This window comes from Micromonas pusilla (assembly GCF_000151265.4).
Source record: "Micromonas pusilla CCMP1545 genomic scaffold MICPUCscaffold_15, whole genome shotgun sequence".
Classification (NCBI taxonomy): domain Eukaryota; kingdom Viridiplantae; phylum Chlorophyta; class Mamiellophyceae; order Mamiellales; family Mamiellaceae; genus Micromonas; species Micromonas pusilla.
In genome coordinates this window covers 574,177-591,679 of record NW_003315896.1, presented here as the reverse complement: position 1 = coordinate 591,679, position 17,503 = coordinate 574,177, and the positions used below count along the sequence as shown (strand labels likewise).

The 17,503-nt window shown below is 67.0% G+C and overlaps 9 protein-coding genes across 9 annotated transcripts; 4 read left to right on the top strand and 5 right to left on the bottom strand.

The window, feature by feature from the left end:
* Positions 1-32: 32 nt before the first annotated feature.
* On the bottom strand, positions 33-947 carry MICPUCDRAFT_43059 (uncharacterized protein; the record flags this gene model as incomplete). The annotated part of the gene is made up of 1 exon (XM_003063657.1): positions 33-947. The coding sequence occupies one exon, from the start codon at positions 945-947 to the stop codon at positions 33-35; it is 915 nt and encodes a 304-aa protein (XP_003063703.1).
* A 408-nt stretch (positions 948-1,355) lies between these two features.
* MICPUCDRAFT_53613 (uncharacterized protein) lies at positions 1,356-2,063 on the bottom strand (the record flags this gene model as incomplete). Its single annotated transcript, XM_003063656.1, has 1 exon — positions 1,356-2,063. One exon carries the CDS (start codon positions 2,061-2,063, stop codon positions 1,356-1,358), a length of 708 nt encoding a protein of 235 aa, XP_003063702.1.
* A 258-nt stretch (positions 2,064-2,321) lies between these two features.
* On the top strand, positions 2,322-4,538 carry MICPUCDRAFT_53612 (uncharacterized protein; the record flags this gene model as incomplete). The annotated part of the gene is made up of 2 exons (XM_003063816.1): positions 2,322-3,869; positions 4,044-4,538. The coding sequence occupies 2 exons, from the start codon at positions 2,322-2,324 to the stop codon at positions 4,536-4,538; spliced, it is 2,043 nt and encodes a 680-aa protein (XP_003063862.1).
* A 124-nt stretch (positions 4,539-4,662) lies between these two features.
* MICPUCDRAFT_53611 (uncharacterized protein) lies at positions 4,663-6,774 on the top strand (the record flags this gene model as incomplete). The annotated part of the gene is made up of 2 exons (XM_003063815.1): positions 4,663-5,038; positions 5,174-6,774. 2 exons carry the CDS (start codon positions 4,663-4,665, stop codon positions 6,772-6,774), a joined length of 1,977 nt encoding a protein of 658 aa, XP_003063861.1.
* A 1,193-nt stretch (positions 6,775-7,967) lies between these two features.
* Positions 7,968-8,747, bottom strand: MICPUCDRAFT_53609 (uncharacterized protein). Its single transcript, XM_003063655.1, has 3 exons — positions 8,656-8,747; positions 8,422-8,511; positions 7,968-8,225 (listed from the first exon to the last, which is right to left on the bottom strand). The coding sequence occupies exons 1-3, from the start codon at positions 8,692-8,694 to the stop codon at positions 8,082-8,084; spliced, it is 273 nt and encodes a 90-aa protein (XP_003063701.1). The 5' UTR covers positions 8,695-8,747; the 3' UTR covers positions 7,968-8,081.
* A 743-nt stretch (positions 8,748-9,490) lies between these two features.
* MICPUCDRAFT_22559 (uncharacterized protein) lies at positions 9,491-11,428 on the top strand (the record flags this gene model as incomplete). The annotated part of the gene is made up of 2 exons (XM_003063814.1): positions 9,491-9,621; positions 9,679-11,428. 2 exons carry the CDS (start codon positions 9,491-9,493, stop codon positions 11,426-11,428), a joined length of 1,881 nt encoding a protein of 626 aa, XP_003063860.1.
* A 48-nt stretch (positions 11,429-11,476) lies between these two features.
* MICPUCDRAFT_49752 (uncharacterized protein) lies at positions 11,477-12,750 on the bottom strand. Its single transcript, XM_003063654.1, has one exon. The coding sequence runs from the start codon at positions 12,743-12,745 to the stop codon at positions 11,573-11,575; it is 1,173 nt and encodes a 390-aa protein (XP_003063700.1). The 5' UTR covers positions 12,746-12,750; the 3' UTR covers positions 11,477-11,572.
* A 176-nt stretch (positions 12,751-12,926) lies between these two features.
* Positions 12,927-13,657, bottom strand: MICPUCDRAFT_22841 (uncharacterized protein; the record flags this gene model as incomplete). The annotated part of the gene is made up of 2 exons (XM_003063653.1): positions 12,927-13,199; positions 13,349-13,657. 2 exons carry the CDS (start codon positions 13,655-13,657, stop codon positions 12,927-12,929), a joined length of 582 nt encoding a protein of 193 aa, XP_003063699.1.
* Positions 13,658-13,855: 198 nt separating this feature from the next.
* On the top strand, positions 13,856-17,494 carry MICPUCDRAFT_49003 (uncharacterized protein; the record flags this gene model as incomplete). Its single annotated transcript, XM_003063813.1, has 1 exon — positions 13,856-17,494. The coding sequence occupies one exon, from the start codon at positions 13,856-13,858 to the stop codon at positions 17,387-17,389; it is 3,534 nt and encodes a 1,177-aa protein (XP_003063859.1). The 3' UTR covers positions 17,390-17,494.
* Positions 17,495-17,503: the final 9 nt, after the last annotated feature.

Here is a 17,503-nt window from a genome sequence, read left to right as displayed (position 1 = left end):
CGCCTCTACTGACGGACGGGCGGCCCCCGGCATCACAGCTCGTCGTGCGGCGCCGCGCACGCGACGTCGCAAAACTTCTCCTGAAAGTACCACTTCCTCGCGTACCCCGCGAGGTGCTTCGCCCAGAACGTCTCGTAGAAGTGATCCTTCTTTTCCGCATCCGCCGCGACGGCGACGCACGTCGACTTTAAATCCTTCGCGTGACTCCCCGCGACGCGCGTCGACTCGTGGTGATCGCTCACGGCCCAGTCCAAACCGGGCCCGGCGAGGACGACGCCGCCGGTCTCGATATTGAACGCGGCGTAGTGCGACCAGTAGTCTTCGTCGTCGCACGCGCCCTTCATGGTCATCGCGAGCGCGTCGTCGGGAATTTTTTTCTTCTGCTCGCGCCCCTTCTCCAGCTCTTCGTGGTCGTCGTCGTGGTGCGCGCGATGCGCGGCGTAGAAGGACGTCTGCAGGCGATGCGCGGCGGCTTTGCAGTACGCGCACTTCCCGGGCTCTTGCCCCGGGAACGCGCGGTACGTCGGCTTGGTCTTCTTGATCGGCGTCGGCGGCGGGGCGTTCGGATCGATCGCGGGATCGGCGGGCGCGGGCGATTTCGATTTCGCGGGGACAGCCGCGGCGGTCGGCGTCGGCGTCGGCGTCGGCGTCGGCTCGGGCTCGGGCTCGGGCTCGGGTTCCGGCGCGACCTCCACCGCCGCGGACGCGGGCTCCGGCGTCGGCGTCGCGGTGGGCGCGTCCTCCGCGGGGTCGGTCGCCTTCTCAGGCGCCACCTCGACCGCGGTGGGGTCGACGGACGCGGGCGCCGCTCGCTTCGTCGACTTTCGCTTATCGCGCGTCGCGGACGACGGCGACGACGCGCGGCCGGAGCCGGACGACTGCGCGTTCGCGACGCCGAGGAGCGCGAGGAGGAGGAAGAGCAGCAGCGCCTTCGCGCGGGAGCGCATCGTGAACGAGCGCGCGTGTCGTACTGATGAGGACGAGGGCGGGGGCGCGACGATTACGAATCACAAGTAAGGACGAAGCGCGAGCTTTTCGGTTCATCGCTTTCACTGCACGTCTCTCCTCCAAACGTAAGACTACGTAGGCACACTCCGCTCCGACTCCGCCGCTTCACACCTTCTCCAGGTCGGGCAAATCGTCGTCGTCGTCGCTGTCCGGCTCGGCGCAGAAATTCTCGGCGGAGTCATCGTACATCTGCGGATCGACGAGGAGAGAGGAGAGGGTCAGCGCGAGAGGACGACGAACGCGCACGGCGGCGGGCGAATAAATAAAAATGTTTTCATCAGTCGGCGTCGGCGTCCTCTCCGCCCCGCGTCTCGTCTCGTCACGCACCGACAGGTCCTTCAGCTTGCTCAAGTCGAACGCGGCGTCTGGTTAAATAGAGAGGGGAGGGGCGGTGCGGAGGATAAATAGAATAACTTAGCGACGACGACGACGACGCGAGCGCGACGGCCGCGACGACGAGCCGCCGGCGAAGCGAAAAAAAAGTTCTTCAAAAAAAGCGCCTCCGTCGCGCGCGTCGCACCTCGGTCCAGCTCGTCCTCCTCGTCCTCGTCCACCCACTTGTCGAAGTCCGTCTTCACGTGCGGGAACTTCCCGTTCGCTTTCAGCAGCCGCGGCCAGTGCGGCCCGGAGTGCGGTCGGTAGGGTCGAAACGAAAGCGCGAGTTCGCGGTCAGAGACGGACCGACGGACGTCGAGGACTGAAGCGGAGAGAAAAGAGAAGAGAAGAGAAGGAAAAACAACGAACGAACGAACGAATGAATCATCGAGCGGGCGTCTCCCCACCTCCTCCGTCTTCATCACCATGACCACGATCTGCCTCGGCGCGACGGATATCTTCGACGCCTTCGCGTCGATCGGATGCAAAAACTCGAGCTCGAGGTGGTACTCGTGCCGTCCCTCCACCCCCGGCGCGCCCGCGGTCGTCGTCATCTTGAGCACGCCGTCGTCGCTCAGTTCGACGACGGGCGCGGTCGCGTCGTGGAGGTCGATCGTGAGGAAGAGACGGTCTTTGCGCTGCGCCCAGAGGACGACGGGCGTGCGCGTCGTGACCGTCATCGCGCGCGTCGTCGCGCGCGTCGATCGGGTTCGGCGGGTCGGCGGGCCCGCGCGAGTGGGGGCGCGGAGGAGCGCGGGGCGCGACTCGGTGTGACGACGCGGACGTCGCGTCGTCCGATGGAAAAACGCTCAGCTCAGCAGCGCGCGGCGACGACGACCGCGACGCGACGCCGACCGATTTTTATTCCGCGCGACGACCGATCGCGGGCCGTCCGCGGCGTCACTCTCCGCGACGGCGGGCGGTCGACGACCGCGGTCATGCCGCGGGGGGACCGCGGAGACGCGCCGAAGCGGTGCGTCGTCGTCGTCGTCGTCGCGTCGAACCCGCCCTCGTCCGCGCGCCTCCGAACCCGCGCGCGCCTTCGACGTCGAAAACCAAATCTCGTTCTTTTCTGGTGCCGACCTAAACGCGCGACGCTCCGCTCATCGTCCCTCCGTCCGTCCACCCGCAGGCGCTCGCGGAGCCGCAGCCGCGACCGGCGCGACCGGTCGCGGGGGAAAGACCGCGGTCGGAGCCGCGATCGATCGCGCTCGAGCGCGTCGAGCGCGTCGCGGTCGTCGCGGTCGCGGTCGCGGTCGCGGTCGCGGCGCGAGAGCAAGAGCCGTCGACGACGACGGCGCCGGCGTCGGAGCGATCGGAAGAAGAGCGAGCGTCGGAAGAAGCGGCGCCGACGACGCTCCCGCAGCAGCAGCAGCAGTCGCAGCAGCAGCAGCAGTCGCAGCAGCAGCAGCAGCAGCTCGAGCCGCAGCGCGTCGTCTTCGTCCTCATCGCGCGGCGGGCGCAAGAAGAAGAGGCGCGACCGGGACGACGCCGCCGACGGCGCGGCGCTCGCGGCGACGGCGTATTACGGCGGCGACTCCGTCGTCGGCGGCGTCGTCCCGTCCATGCTCGAGAAGATCATCGCGAGCTCGAAAGCGCGGAACGCCGCGAGGGCGATGGACGCGGCGAACCGCGCGGCGGGGGCGCTCGCGGTGACGGCGGAGACGTGGATGCCGACGGACCCGTCCGTCGTGCTCGCCGCGCCGCCGCCGCCGCCGCCGACGAGCGGGGGCGCTCGCTCGGCGGCGATGCCGTCGATGCCGTCGAACGCGGGGCCGTCGAACTTCGAGGTGTGGGAACAGTTCGGGAAGATGGCGAAGTCCGCGATGGCGCCCAAGGTGGAGACGCAGACGGTGCAGGTCACGACGCGCGGCGCGGAAGTCGTCAAGAGGGCGCTCGAGGCGGTGCGCGAAGAAAACGGCGGGAATCACGGGGATGGGAATCCCGGGGACGGCGGCGAGCTCGGGACGTCGGACTGGCTGCGACAGGTCCTGACCGCGGGCGGTCTGAAACCCCCGAACGGCGGCAGTTACTTGGACGAGGACGGCGCGGAGACGGCGGCGGCGGACGCCGCGTCGTGCCTCGTCCCCGAGTCCGTCGGAGGCAACGACGACTGGGAAAAGTTCCCGGAGCGTCGCCCGAAGCCGCGCGTCCCAGCGGCGATCGCCAACGGCGGTCCGTTCGCGTCCACGCGCATATCCCTCCCCGTGTACGCGTTCAGAGAGGCTCTGATCGAGGGCATCGATCGCAACCGGGTCACGATCGTCGAGGGCGACACCGGCTGCGGGAAGACCACGCAAGTCCCGCAGTACGTCTTAGAAGAGGCGACGAGGAGACACGAGCCGGTGTACGTGATGTGCACGCAACCGCGGCGCATAAGCGCCATGGGCGTCGCCGCGCGCGTCGCGGAGGAGCGCGGCGAGGAGCTCGGCGCCACCGTCGGGTACTCCATCCGGTTGGAGACGAAAGCCGGCGCGAAGACGCAGGTGCGTTCTTCTTCACACTGGTTCCCGTACGACCCCGTTCGCGTGGTGAACGCCGATCCTTAAGGACTTTTGCCGTCCTCTCTGTCCGCCCAGGGTCCCACGGTTTCAATCCCCGCCATCGACGCCTTTCAACTTCAACTGACGCCTTTCATCTCAACGTCGACTGCGGAATAGCTCTTGTTCTGCACCACGGGGGTGCTCCTCCGAAGGATGGAGACCGACCCGCTGCTCGAGACCGTCTCGCACGTCTTCATCGACGAGGTCCACGAGCGCGGCGTCGAGAGCGACTTTCTGCTGATGACGCTGCGGGACGTCATGACGAGGAACGCGAGGTTGAAGCTCATCTTGATGTCCGCGACGATGGACGCGAATTTATTCTCGGCGTATTTCGGGGACGCGCCGACGTTTAGCGTTCCAGGGCGCGCGTACCCGGTCACGGCGTACTACTTAGAGGACTGCGTGGAGATGACGAGGCACGTCGTGGAGCAAAACGCGGACTGGGCGCGGTGGCGGCGACGACCCGGGGAGGGATTTCGGCGCCCGCCGAACACGCCGACGCAGTTCCTCGACGACGAGCACCTCAACGAGGAAGAACTCCGACGGCGGTACGCCAAGTACAGGCGCGTTCTATCTCACACTGGTTCCCATACGACCGCGCTCGCGTGGTGAACGCCGTTTCTTAAGGACTTTCGCGGCGTTTCTCTCCGCCCAGGGTCCCTCGCTTTCAATCCCCGTCCGCGATGCCTTTCAACTTCAACTGACGCCTTTCAACTCCACCCCGACGTCGCTTCGTATGGAACGGCCCTACAGCCCGAACGTGCACGCCGCGCTCGCGGCGATGAACCACAACGCGATCAACTACGACCTGTGCGTTCAGGTGATCCAGCTCGCGATGACGATGACGCCGGCGACGCGGGCGGATTGGGTCAACGCGGGCGGCGGCGGCGCGATGGACGCGATCCTCGTGTTCCTCCCGGGCGTGAAGGAAATCGAGACGTTACGAAAGGCGTTACTCGACGTCCCGAACGGCCCGTTCGAGCTCGAGCCGCAGAGGAGCTGGATCATGCCGCTGCACGGGACGCTGCCGCACGAGGAGCAGGCGGAGGTGTTCAAGCGCCCGCCGCCAGGCGCGTTCTATACACTGGTCCCCATACGACCCCGTCGCCGTGGTGAACGCCGATCCTTAAGGACTTTTGCCGTCCTCTCTCTCCTCCCACACCTCGCTTTCAATCCCCGACCGCGACGCCTTTGAACGCCAACTGACGCCTTTGAACTCCACCCCGACATCGCTTTGTATGGAACAGGGTGCCGCAAAATCGTGCTGTCCACGAACGTCGCGGAGACGTCCGTGACGATCGACGACGTCGGGTTCGTGGTCGACACCGCGCGACACAAAGAGAACAGGTACGACCCGGACCGCAGGATGAGCTCGCTGCAGGACGCGCTCGCGCCGAGGGCGAACTTGAAGCAGCGGAGAGGCCGCGCCGGTCGCGTCGCGCCGGGCGTCGCCTTCCACTTGCTCACGCGGCACCGCGCGGACGTCATGGCGCCGCCGCATCAAGAGCCGGAGGTTCGAAGAGTCGCGCTCGAGCAGCTCGTGCTTCGAATTCGCGCGCTGCCGGTGTATCGACAGCGCGGCACGTCCGCCGCGGAGGTGTGCGCGCGTCTGTTGGAGCCGCCCGCGGTGGACGCGGTGAACAAAGCCGTGGAGGAGCTCGTGTTGTTGGAGGCGATGACGCCGCAGACGGCGACGAAGCGAGAGGACCTGACCCCGCTCGGGATACACCTGTCCGCGCTGCCGATCGACGCGCGTCTCGGAAAGCTAATCTTATTGGGCACCATCTTCGGCGCGTGCGACGAGGCGCTCGTCGTCTCAGCGGCGTTGTCCGTGCGGTCGCCGTTCGTGTCGCGCGCGGACGACCGCGCGAAGGGCGAGGAGAACAAGAAGCGGTGGGCGAAGCGATCGGGGGTATCGTCCGACCACGTCGCGGTGTTGCGAGCGTACGCGAGCTGGGACGCGCTCGGGAAGAGCGCGGACCGGAAGCGGTGGTGCAGAGACAACATGCTCGGCAACCGAACGCTGCAGCAGATGGCCGGGCTGAAGCGGCAGCTTCTAGAGGCGTTGTCCTACTCCGGGTTCGTTCGCGGGGGGCTCACCGTGAAGTCGTTGGAGGAGGACGCGAACGCCGCGGACGGCTCCGACGGCGTTCGCCTCGCGCTGGAGCGACCGTGGCCGGGCGGCGCATCGGAGCGCTTCGCGAGGGGCGGCGGCGGCGGCGACGGCGACGGCGACGGCGACGGCGACGGCGACGACGCCGCGACGCGACGCCGCCGTTCCGCGTTGTTGTGCTCCCTCCTCTGCGCCGCGCTCTACCCGCAAATCGCGACGCTGCACCGGCCGCCGCTCAAGCCCGATCAACGGCGCGGCGCGGACCGCGCCCCCCCGAAGGTTTTCGTCCGCGATCGCGCCGGCGCCGACGCCGCGCCGGAGCAGGTGATGATTCACCCGTCGTCCGTGAACGCGAAGGCTGATTCGGGCGGCTGCGGCGCGAACGGATTTCGCACGCCGTTCCTCGCCTACCACGACCTCGTGCGCACGAGCAAGGTGTTCATACGCGAGACGACGCCGGTGCCGCCGCTCGCGTTGCTGTTGTTCGGCGGCGCGCTGCAGGTTGGTGACGTGGACTTCCCCACGCCCGGCGCGGACGCGTGCTTAGTCGTCGACGGGTGGATTCGGTGTCGGACATCGGCGCCGGCGCAGCGGCTGCTGTTGGAAGTTCGAGCCGCGCTGGATGGGATCTTGAAGCGGAAGATTCGATCGCCGGAGCGGCCGCTCAGCGCGGCGTCGCGGGGGTTGTTAGACGCGGTCGTGGAGTTGGTCTCCGAGGACGTCGCGACGTGGTGAGCGAGGAGACTACATGTACACGTACCGGAGGGGGCGATAGTTTTATTGGTTCGACGCGATGAAAGCGAAAACGCATTCGCGAATATTATTCCATCGCCATCCAGCAGCACCCGCGCGCTTCGTCACTTCGACCCGCGCGAGCGCGCGCGCGAGGTCGGGTCGTCATGACCGACGCGGACGCGCCGACGCTGCGGCCGAAGCGCTACGCGATCAAGTTTAACCCGCCGCGGTTCGTGCTCGAGTACACGGACGGCGTCAAGACGCGGACGCGCTCGGTGCGTCGCAGCGACGACCGATCCGATCGATCGGTCCGAGAAGACGCGCGACGTCGACCTCGCGACCGCCGCGCGCCGCGCCGCGTCGCGCCGCCCGTCGCGCCTCCCTCCCTCTGACGCGATCCCCTCCTCTCTCCCATCCCCCAAACGCCGCCGCAGGTCAGCCTGCGGATACCGAAAGACCCGGACGTCCCGCGCATGGCGCGCGCGATCATCAAGACGTTCCCGCGCCGGCTCGACTTTAACGGCGTCAAGCCGACGCAGGTGGAGCGGATGCTGGTCCGCCTGCTCGAGCACGAGACGCGCGCGGCGGCGAAAGCGCGCGCGGTCGCGAACGCCGCAGAAGCCTCAGCAACCTCCGCCTCCGGCGCGGCGCCGCCGCACGCGTCGCCGGGGCCGGCCGCCAGCCCCGGCGGCGGCGTCACCGGCTGCGGCGGCTTCTCGGAGGACGTCGACCTGAACGCGGTGTCGCCCGAGGCGCTCGACGCGGCCAAGGCGAAGATGGACGAGCGGTTCAACGCGCACCGAAAGGTGCTCGGCGACGAAGACTTCGTGTACGACGTGCGGAGAGAGTTTCAACCGTCGCGGCCGTGCGAGTGGGACAGCGACAGCGAGGACGGGGAGGCGGACGACGTCATGGCGCTGTTGCCGTGAGGTGCGTTCTATACAAGCGAACGTCGGGGTGGAGTTCATAGGCGTCAGTTGGAGTTGAAAGGCGTCGCGGGCGGGGATCGAAAGGAAGGCGTGGGCGCAGAGACACGACGGCAAAAGTCCTTAAGGATCGGCGTTCACCACGCCAACGCGGTCGTATGGGGACCAGTGTATAGAACGCACCTGACCGCCGCGCGACGGACGGGCGCGTACGACTACTAGCTAGAGACGCGTCGGTAGGTCGCGACGACGACGGACGCATGTGTAGCACAATAGCGGCGTGGCGTGTATTTTTATATCATGTACGACTAGGGAACTACTGCGGTGCGGGCGGAGCGCTCCGAGAGTGCGCGGACGCGCGTCTCGTACTGGGGATCTCACTCACGTCGCGGGCGCGGTGAGGTTCCGCATCATCGTGATGTTATCACCCTTGAGCAATATCCGCCCGACGGTTTTCTTCGTCCCCTTCTTCTTGTTCACCTCCTCCGCGTCGTCGAGCACGAGGTTCATGTACTCGTCGAAACCCTGAGAGAGGAAAAAAAAGAGATTTAATCGCGGAGGGAGGGGACATCGTCAAGTCGGTCGAAACGAATCGAATTCGAGCGAGGCGAAAAAAAGAGCAACCCTAAACTGAACGCGTAGCTCGACGGCGCGCGATCGCGGCGGGCGACGCGGCGTCTCGACCGTCGGGAGCGCGCGAACGAGCTCCGCGGGGACGCACGATGATGCGGCCCTCGACCACGACGTCGGTGTTCTCGTACAGCCAGATCTGGATCCGAGCTTTCGTCTGCAGGAACCGAAAGATCAGGTTCTGCGCGCGGGCGAGGGAGGAGGACGGATGGTTGGAATGGGAGGAGGCGTCAGCGGGAGCGCGGGCGATCGCCGCGACGCGCGCGCGCGAACGCGATTCGGGGGGGGGCGCGGAGGCGACGGCGACGACGGGCGGGGCGCGCACGATCGGCTGCGTCATGATGCGCTGGACTTTAGTCGCCATGGCGCGCGATGTCTAGGCGCGCTCCGCGGACTTCGCCGTTTGGATCGCCGCCGAGGACGAGCGCGAGCGACGAGCGACCGCCTCCTGTTCTGATGGACGAGGGTCGATCGAGTTCGATCGAGCGTCCGCGTGACCGTCCGCGCGCGTGTCTTCGCGTGCGTTACCGACGTGAACGAACCCGTGCGGCGTGAGGACGGGGCGACGGCGTGGACGTCGCGTCCGCGCGGCGTTGCAGTGCCGCGAGCGGCGCGTCGATTCCCGCCTAAGAAGGCGAAATCCGCGCGCCAACAGAAAGTTTGCGAGCGACGCGACGACGAACTGTGAACAGAAAGACGGCGCGGAATCTCGTCTCGGCGCGCGCGTCACTCCGAGAGGCGCGCCGGCGCGCTCTCCAAGCGAATCGCTCGCGCGCGATGGGGGGCGCGAGAAATGGCGGCAAGAAAGTCGGCGGCGGCGGCCTCGGCTCGGTGCGTCCTCCCCCTCCCCCGCCCGCCTCGTCCTTCGCTCGCCTCCGCGCCGCCGTCGCCGCGCCCCCGGCCCGCTCCGAGACGGGACGCTCGCTCGACGCCGTCGCCGCGAACCCGCGCGGCTGCCGACTCCCCGAGAAACGCGCTCACCGCGTCTCCTCCCGCCCTCCTCCTCCGCGAACCCTAAACCCCTTCCCTCCTCGCAGGGCATCGCGAGACGCGCGGCGCGGCACGGCGCGCACGTCGGCGGAAACGACGGGCGGTACATCCAGCAGGGATACGCGTACGGCGACCGCCACACCACCATGGAGAACCCGGACGGCCCCGGGATGGGAGGCTCGCGACGCGCGGGACCGAACCTGACGTCCGTCATGGAGCGCAACGACCTGGACGAGTTCCTCGCGATCGCGGAGCTGAGCGAGCGCGACTTCACCGCCGAGCGCCGAGGCGCGGTCGTCGTGTCTCTCGGCGGCGACGGCGGCCATTCCGGCGTCGGCGTCGACGGAGACTCCGCGAGGAGAGACGAGGCGCGGCGTCTCGCGGAGACGGCGCGCGCGCAGCTCACGCACGCGGACAAGCTGAAGGTGCCGCGGCGGCCGCCGTGGACGCGCGAGACGTCCCCGGAGCAGCTCGACGCGAACGAGCGGCGGTGTTTTCTCGAGTGGCGCCGAGCGCTCGCGGCGGTGGAGGAGGACGAGCGATTGACGCTGACGCCGTTTGAAAAGAATTTGGAGATTTGGCGTCAGCTCTGGCGCGTGTGCGAGCGCTCGGACGTCGTCGTGCAAGTCGTGGACGCGCGCGATCCGCTGTTTTATCGCTGCCCCGATCTCGAGGCGTACGTGCGCGAGATCGACGGCGACAGGAAGAAGACGATGCTGCTTCTGAACAAGGCGGATTTGTTATCGCCTCAGTTGCGCGCCGCGTGGAGCGACCACTTCGACGAAATCGGCGTGGAGCATCTGTGGTGGAGCGCGAAAGCCGCGAGCGAGGAAGTGGAGGCGGAGGAGCGCGCCGCGAAGACTGACTGGATGGCGGAGGAGGCGGCGACCGCGGCGGCGATCGGCGGCGTGCGAGCGGGGGAGGGCGTCCTGGACGACGAGGACGAGAGCGAGAGCGAGAGCGAGAGCGACGAAGACGCGGGCGCGCCTTCCGCGAGGACCCGGCGCGGCCGCTCTCCCGCGAACGCCAACGCGTCCATCGCCGTCGCGGGAAAGAGCGACGTGCTGACCCGCGCGCAGCTCCTCGACGTCATCGAGCGCGCGTGCGAGACCGTCGCGGGCGAGGGCGCGCGCGAACGCCGGAAAGACGGACGCGTCGTCGTCGGGATGGTGGGCTATCCCAACGTCGGGAAATCATCCACCGTCAACGCGCTCGTCGCGGCGAAGAAGACCGGGGTGAGCTCCACGCCCGGGAAGACGAAACACTTCCAGACGCTCAACCTGGGCGAAGGGCTGATGCTCGCGGACTGCCCCGGTCTCGTGTTCCCGTCGTTCACCGCGTCCAGGGCGGAGCTCGTGTGCAACGGCGTGTTGCCCGTGGATCGACTCACGGACGTCCGGGAACCCGTCGCGGTGGTCGCGGCGCGGATCCCGCGCGAGGCGTTCGAGGCGACGTACAAGGTGAAGCTGCCGCTGCCGGCGCTGCACGAGGATCAGAAGAGACGCGCGACCGCGGGAGAGATGCTCAGGGCGTACTCCGCCGCGCGAGGGCTGACGGTGCAGCACGGACGGCCGGACGAGCAGAGGGCGGGGCGCGCGATTTTGAAGGATTTCACGCAGGGGAAGCTGTTGCACTGCGTCGGGCCGCCCGGGTACGTCGGTCCGCTCGGGATCGACGGCGGCGGCGGCGCGATCGGCGGCGAGGATGGCGACGGCGATCTTCTCGACGAGGACGGCGTGTTCAACGACCGCGGAAGAGACGTCCGCGGCGACGGCGACGGCGGCGATGGCGGCGGCGGCGGCGGCGACGGCGGCGAAATCGAGGACGACCCGCTCGCCGCGCAGCTCCTGCGAGAGATGATGCTCGAGCTCGGCGGCCTCGACGGCCACGGGAACGTCACGAAGGAGCAGAAAGAGAAGGCGAAGATCAAGCGCGCGGAGCACAAGTTCCAGAAGAAGGGTGAGAAGAAGAAAGGGCGGATTAAACACGCCGGCGTCGGCGAAGACGACACCGCGGGCGGGAACGGATTCCGAATGGGACGGAGAGGCGGGATGATGCCCGCGAGCGTGCAGGCCACGGTGCGGTCCGCGGTCACGGACGAGATGTGAGAATGAACGTTCGACGACGCGCGCGCGGCCCTGCGAATCTATCTTTGTGTTGTACCCTCACTGCGATGTATTTCATCTTGAGGTTAAGGTTAATAATAATGCGTACCAACTTGGGGTTACGCGCGAATACGTCACACGTTACCCTCACTCTTCCTCGTCTTCCGCCCGCGCCGGCTCGCCAACCTTCTTGCTCCCGTCGTACAGATACGACAGCTGCTCTCGCAGCGACGGCGCGCGGTTCTTCACCGCCTCCGCCTCGTTAATGACCTCCACTCGGTCGGACGGGAGCTCGCCGCGCCGGACGCGTCGCGCCTCCTCCGCCACGACGCCGCCCATGATGCCGTACGCGAATCCCGTGATGCCGCCGACGTGCGGCGTGAAATAACTCCGCGGGTGACGCACGACCGCGTCGTTCGTGTCCACGGGCTCGGACCACGCCACGTCGGACGCGAGGAAGCCCAAGTGCCCGGTCTCGAGCGCCGCGAGGACCGCGTCGCGGTCGAACAGACCCCCGCGCGCGACGTTGACGAGCGTCGCGCCCGGTTGCATCGACGCGAGAAACGCGTCGCCGACCATGCCGACGTTTTCTCTCGTCTGCTTACACGCGAGGATGACGACGTCCGCGTCGTTGAGCATGCGCATGAGGTCTTTCTCGCCGGAGCCTTTTCTGTCTCCGAGTAACGCCAGCGCGCCGGCGGTTTCGGACCCCGCTTCGTCCGCGGCGTCCTCCTCGGTCCACGGCCGCCGCCGCGTCGCGGAGAGCGTCACTCCGAACGGCGCGATGCGCACCGCCACCTCCCGCGCGATGTTCCCCCACCCCACGATCAACACGTTCAGCCCCTTCAGCTGCGTCCCCATCGGCGTCCCCAACGTCCTCGCTTTCAGCGAGTCCGCCATCGCGTTGACGCGTCGCAGCGCGGCGAGGACGAGATACACGGCCATCTCCGCCGTGGACGTCGCGTTGCCGGTGCGATCCGCCGGGATGCGCGCGACGAGAACGCCGCGCTCGGCGCACGCGCGCTCGTCCACGCCCTCGAGCCCGACGCCGAACTGCAGCACGAGCCTGAGGCGCTTCGCGCCGCGCGCGATGATGTCCGCGTCCAGGCGCGTCATGAGCGGCACCGCGATGTCCGCGCGCTCGATCTCAGTCGCGACGTCCTCGCGCTTGCACACGACGACCTCGACGCCCGGATCCGTGCTGAGCGACGACGCGGTGCATCGCGCGGCGTCGGGGAACTCCTCGCCGCAGAAGAGGATCCGGACGCCGAGGCGGTCCGGGATCGGCGCGCGCTTGTCGATGGCATCGCCGGATGGCATCGTCGCGGCGGGCGGGCGGGCGGGCCCGAAGTGTGCGACCTTTCGACGAAAGAGGAGTGCCCTAAAGCGGGCGGACTGGATGACGACTGCTTCAACTTTCGCGTCGAGTGAGTGCTCTCTTCTATCGGGCTACGCTACGGCGCCCTCCGCGGGCGCGTCTTCTCCGCGCGGACGACGCGTCTCAGTCGAACCCGACCGGGACGACGACGTTCGGGAGCTTCTCCGCGCCCTCTAAGATGACCTGGAACTCCCCGAACGTGATCCCTCCCGACCCCGCGTTCCCGTCCCCGTCGCGAAATCGCTTATCGCGCTTTCGTCGCTCCGCGAGCTCCCCCATCGCGCGCGTGATCAACAGCGCCACCTGCTCCTCGTTCAGCGACGACCCGACGAGGTGCTTCACGATCGTCTCCAGGTCGCTCAGGCTTATGAACCCGTCGCGGTCGACGTCGTAGACCTGGAGACGGAGACGGAGCGGGTGGGCGGACGGACGACGCGTCAGGCGACGGACGGAGGAGGACGACGGACGGACGGACGAGATGAAATGAGATGAATTGAGATGAAATGAGAAGAGATCGGAATCGCGACGAGGGGTCCGACGCGCACCCTGAACATGAACTCGAGCTTCTCCTCGCGGCTCGCGCGGTCGCTGAACGCGGCGAGCATGAGCACGAAGTCTTTGAAGTTCAAGTTTTGAAACACCTGCACGACTCGAGACGCGAGCGGGGATATCGCGAGCTCGGGGATGGACAGGAGCTCGTCCTCGGAGACGTATCCCTTGTGCCGCTTGTCGAGCGCGCGGAAGCGCTTATACAGGCATTGGATCTCGCGATGGTTGAACCGCCCGCCGCAGTGCTCTTGAACCTCCTCGACGTCGTACTGCGTGAGGTTCAGCGAAGACGCGGTGAGGCCCATCGCCGCGCGTCGGACGAGTGCGCGACGCGCGCGCGACGCGACGATTACGTTCTGATCGCTCGTCGACGGGCGGCATTAGGGTACGTATGATACTGTACTCGCAACGTTACTGTTCGCCCATAACCTTACGAGAGGGGCCGATGCGTATCAAATGCGTATCCGGGGAGGTTACACTGCGCCTTTTCACACACAATCGACATGCGCATGCGCGACTCCGCGCTCGAGCGCACGCCTCTTCTCCGCGGGGAGGTCGACCTCCCCGCGCGGCCGACGAGACGATGGACGACCATGCTTGCGTTCGTCGCGATCGCGCTCGTCGCGACTCTCGGCATCGAGGCGTCCACGCGCTCGACGCGCGCGGCTTCCGCGTCGCTCGGGGCGGATTCGACGTCGATCACGGCCCCCAAGACGAGGATCCTCCGCGACAACGAGGTCTCGCACGCGGGCCCCGCGGACGACGACGCGCTCCGCCCACACTATTTCGCGCGCCTCGGCGCCGCCGCCGCCACCTCCGCGCTCGACGACGAGATCGCGACGAGACGCGCGGAAGTGGCGCAGGCGACGCGACGGTTTCAAGCCGCGATCTCGTCCCCTAAGACGGCGTTTCTGGACGCGCGGAGCGACGTCATGAGCAAGCGCAAGGCGTTCATGCGCGCGCGCGCGATCACCGCGAACGCGACGAAGTCGTTTAAGGCCTTCCCGCGGACGCCCTCGCCGGAAAAAGCGAGCGCGTACAAGGCGATGCGCGCCGCGAAGATGGACGGGAAAGCGAAGCACGAGACGTGGATGGATGCGAGATCGACGTTCATCGCTGCGAGAAAGGCGTTCTTCTCGGCGCGCGCGGCCGCGGCGAAGTCGACCGGGTTGAACCGAGCGAAGTACTTCGTGAAGAAAGCGATGAAGGCGAAAGAGGCGGCGGAGGCGGAGAAGGCGGCGGAGGCGGAGAAGGCGACGCCGGCGCCGACGCCGGCTGCTTCCCCCGAGGTTGCGCAGACGCCGGCCGCCGCTTCCCCCGAGGCTGCGCAGACGCCGGCCGCCGCTTCCCCCGAGGCTGCGCAGACGCCGGCCGCCGCTTTCGAGGCTGCGCCGACGCCGGCCGCAGCGCCCACCGCCGCTCCCGAGGTTGCGCCAGCGCCACCCGCCGCTCCTGAGGGGGAGGCGGAGCTCGAGGAGGAGGAGGCGACCGCGACGCCTTCCGACGCGGACGCGGCGTCGTCTGACGCGTCCGACGCTTCCGCTCCCGTCGCCCCCGCCGCGAAAGCGACGGAGGCGCTCGCCGAGGACATATCCTCCGGCTCGGACTTCGATGCCGCCGCGATGGAACCAAAGTCCGAGCCCGCGGCGCCGCACGCGCATTCGTCGCAGACGTGTGAAGGCGGGTTCTCGCCGTTTTGCACGGGGAAGGAATTCGATGAGAAATACGGCAACGACGTCCTCGCCGCGAAATGGACGGGGGAGACCCTGGATAACGACGGCGACGCTTCCAACGGCGCGGTTCGCGTCTTGAAGGGAAAAGCGAAGACGTTTCAAGACTGGCTCGCGATGGGATCCAACGCGAATCTGTTTAACAACTCGATGTGCCACGACGACATGTTGGACTGCTGCCTCATCAACACGACCGGTTTCGAAAAGAAACGCGGGAATCCGAACACGCCGGACAAGCTCACGTCCTGCGCGGTGCCGTACAACGACGACATCATCAACATCACGATCGGCGAGCGGCGAACGATTCGCCTGCCGTGCTCGCCGTGTAACCCGAACGATTGCGTTCCCCTGAGCGGGTACGTCATCGCCACCGCGGAGACGACCGTGGTGCATCAGATTGGCATCTGCGGCGGCGGCAAGAACGGCAACGATCGCTACGGATGCCTCCACGTCGACGGCATCGACGAAGGTCCGAGCACGTGGACCGCGGTGGCGTATTACGGCTACGACTCCCCCGGAGGAAGAGACGCGAACAAGGCGGGGAAATGCTCCATCGCGGGTCCGATGTCCGCGTCCGCGCTCCCCGGGTTCGACGCGCGGTTCGGCGGCGGGCTCGACCACCACTTCTCCGACCACGACGAATACTCCGGGAACTACACGGAGAATAACGCGAACGACTGCTGCGCGAACGCGGTGTCGTTTTCGTTCAACATCGTCCCCCCGAACCTGACCGCCGCCGCGCCCTACTCCAAATACGAAGCGATGAACCCGGTGTTTTCGCACAAGCCGAAGAACCGGCTGATCAAAGGACGCGCGCGGCTCGGGAACGGCGTGGACCTGCAAACCTGCGACGCGATCTCGGGCGGCCTTCGGACCGCGCTCGCGAAGCTCGTGTCGTCGTTCGATCGCTGGAACAAAGGGAAGATCAAGCGCACGTACGCCACTCTCGCTGACGTGTACGTCGAGTGCGTCCCCGCGAAGGGCTCGGTGAATTCGGCGAGCGTCGACACGACCACGGCGTTGAGCTTCGGCGGCCCGAGCGTGTCCACGATCGTCGAGTTCGAGATATACTTCTCGCAGTACTACGAACACCTCGCGACGGAGGGATTTAAGATGGCGGTCAAGCTGAACGACGGGAACTCGCACCACGACTACAACCCCACGGGTTTCGTGAACGAGGTCGCGTCGAATTACTGGCTCGAGCATCACGTGCGGGAGGCGCTCGAGGGCTCGAACGCGCCGCCCATGGACTACATGAAAATGACCCTCGACGAGTGGCAGCTGTACCGTGGCTCGAATTGCAAGCGCGACGAGTTCCCGAACGGCCACTGCGTCTTCACGAAGACAGAAGGCGCGGCATCGGACGCGAGCGCGCCGTCGTTCGAGCCCCTGAACGGCCGCAGGACGAAAGTCCCGCCCGGATTGGACGCCGGTCTCGCCCCCGAGGACGCGGTCGCGCTGAACATGCACAACGACTTCCGAGCCGCGGCGGGGTTGAGATATCTCACCTGGAACGCGACGTTGGCGAAGCACGCGCGCGAGTACGCGGAGACCCTGTGCGAGAGCGGCATCACCGACCACGACATTCCGCTCCTCTCGCGACTGAACGAGGGAGAAAATTTATACTCTTTCGCGCACCAGACGATGCTCGCGGGGCGAACGAACGCGCAGATGGCGTCCACGTTCACGGAGGGGTGGTACCGCGAGCTCGAGTACTACAACTACGGCCCGAATGGCGCGCGATGCACGCTGCGGGACGACTACGTCGCGCCGCTGACCGCGGACTCGTGGAAACACTACTTCGGCTCGGACCCGATGCATATGGGCGCGCTCTCGTCGAACATCGGCAACGGATGGAAGGTTGGGCACATGACGCAGGTCATGCGACACTCCGCGCACCAGCTCGGGTGCTTTACGACGCAGTGTTCGGGGTTCGGACGAGCGTTCGAGAAGTCGCCGTCGTACCGCTGGATCGGCGTGTGTCGGTACAAGAACGACTTCGACTACGCCTCCGCGCCGGTGTTTAAAGGAAAGACGTTCGAGGACGGCGGGAAAGGATACCCTTTCTCTCCGCGAGCCGCCGCGTCGATTCGTCTTCTGCTCGAGACGTTCGCGGACAGAAGCGACGACGAGTCGTTGTGTCACAAGAGCTGCTCCGGGACGCCGAACGAGGCGTATTGGAACGCGCTGGACGCAACCGTGGAGCTCGAGGAGGCGCCGGAGGCGGGCTGGACGCCGCCGCCGAGGAACGCGTCGGGTTCGATGTGCACGCGGAAGCAGTTCCCGGACGTGTACGAGCCTCGATGAGCGTGCCGCGCGCGCCCAGAGCTGTGTCCCCTGTGTAAAAGTGTTTTGTACCTTCGAAGGTAGGTGTTGTAGGTGTTGTAAAAATGTTTTGAGAACCTATTATACACTACACGT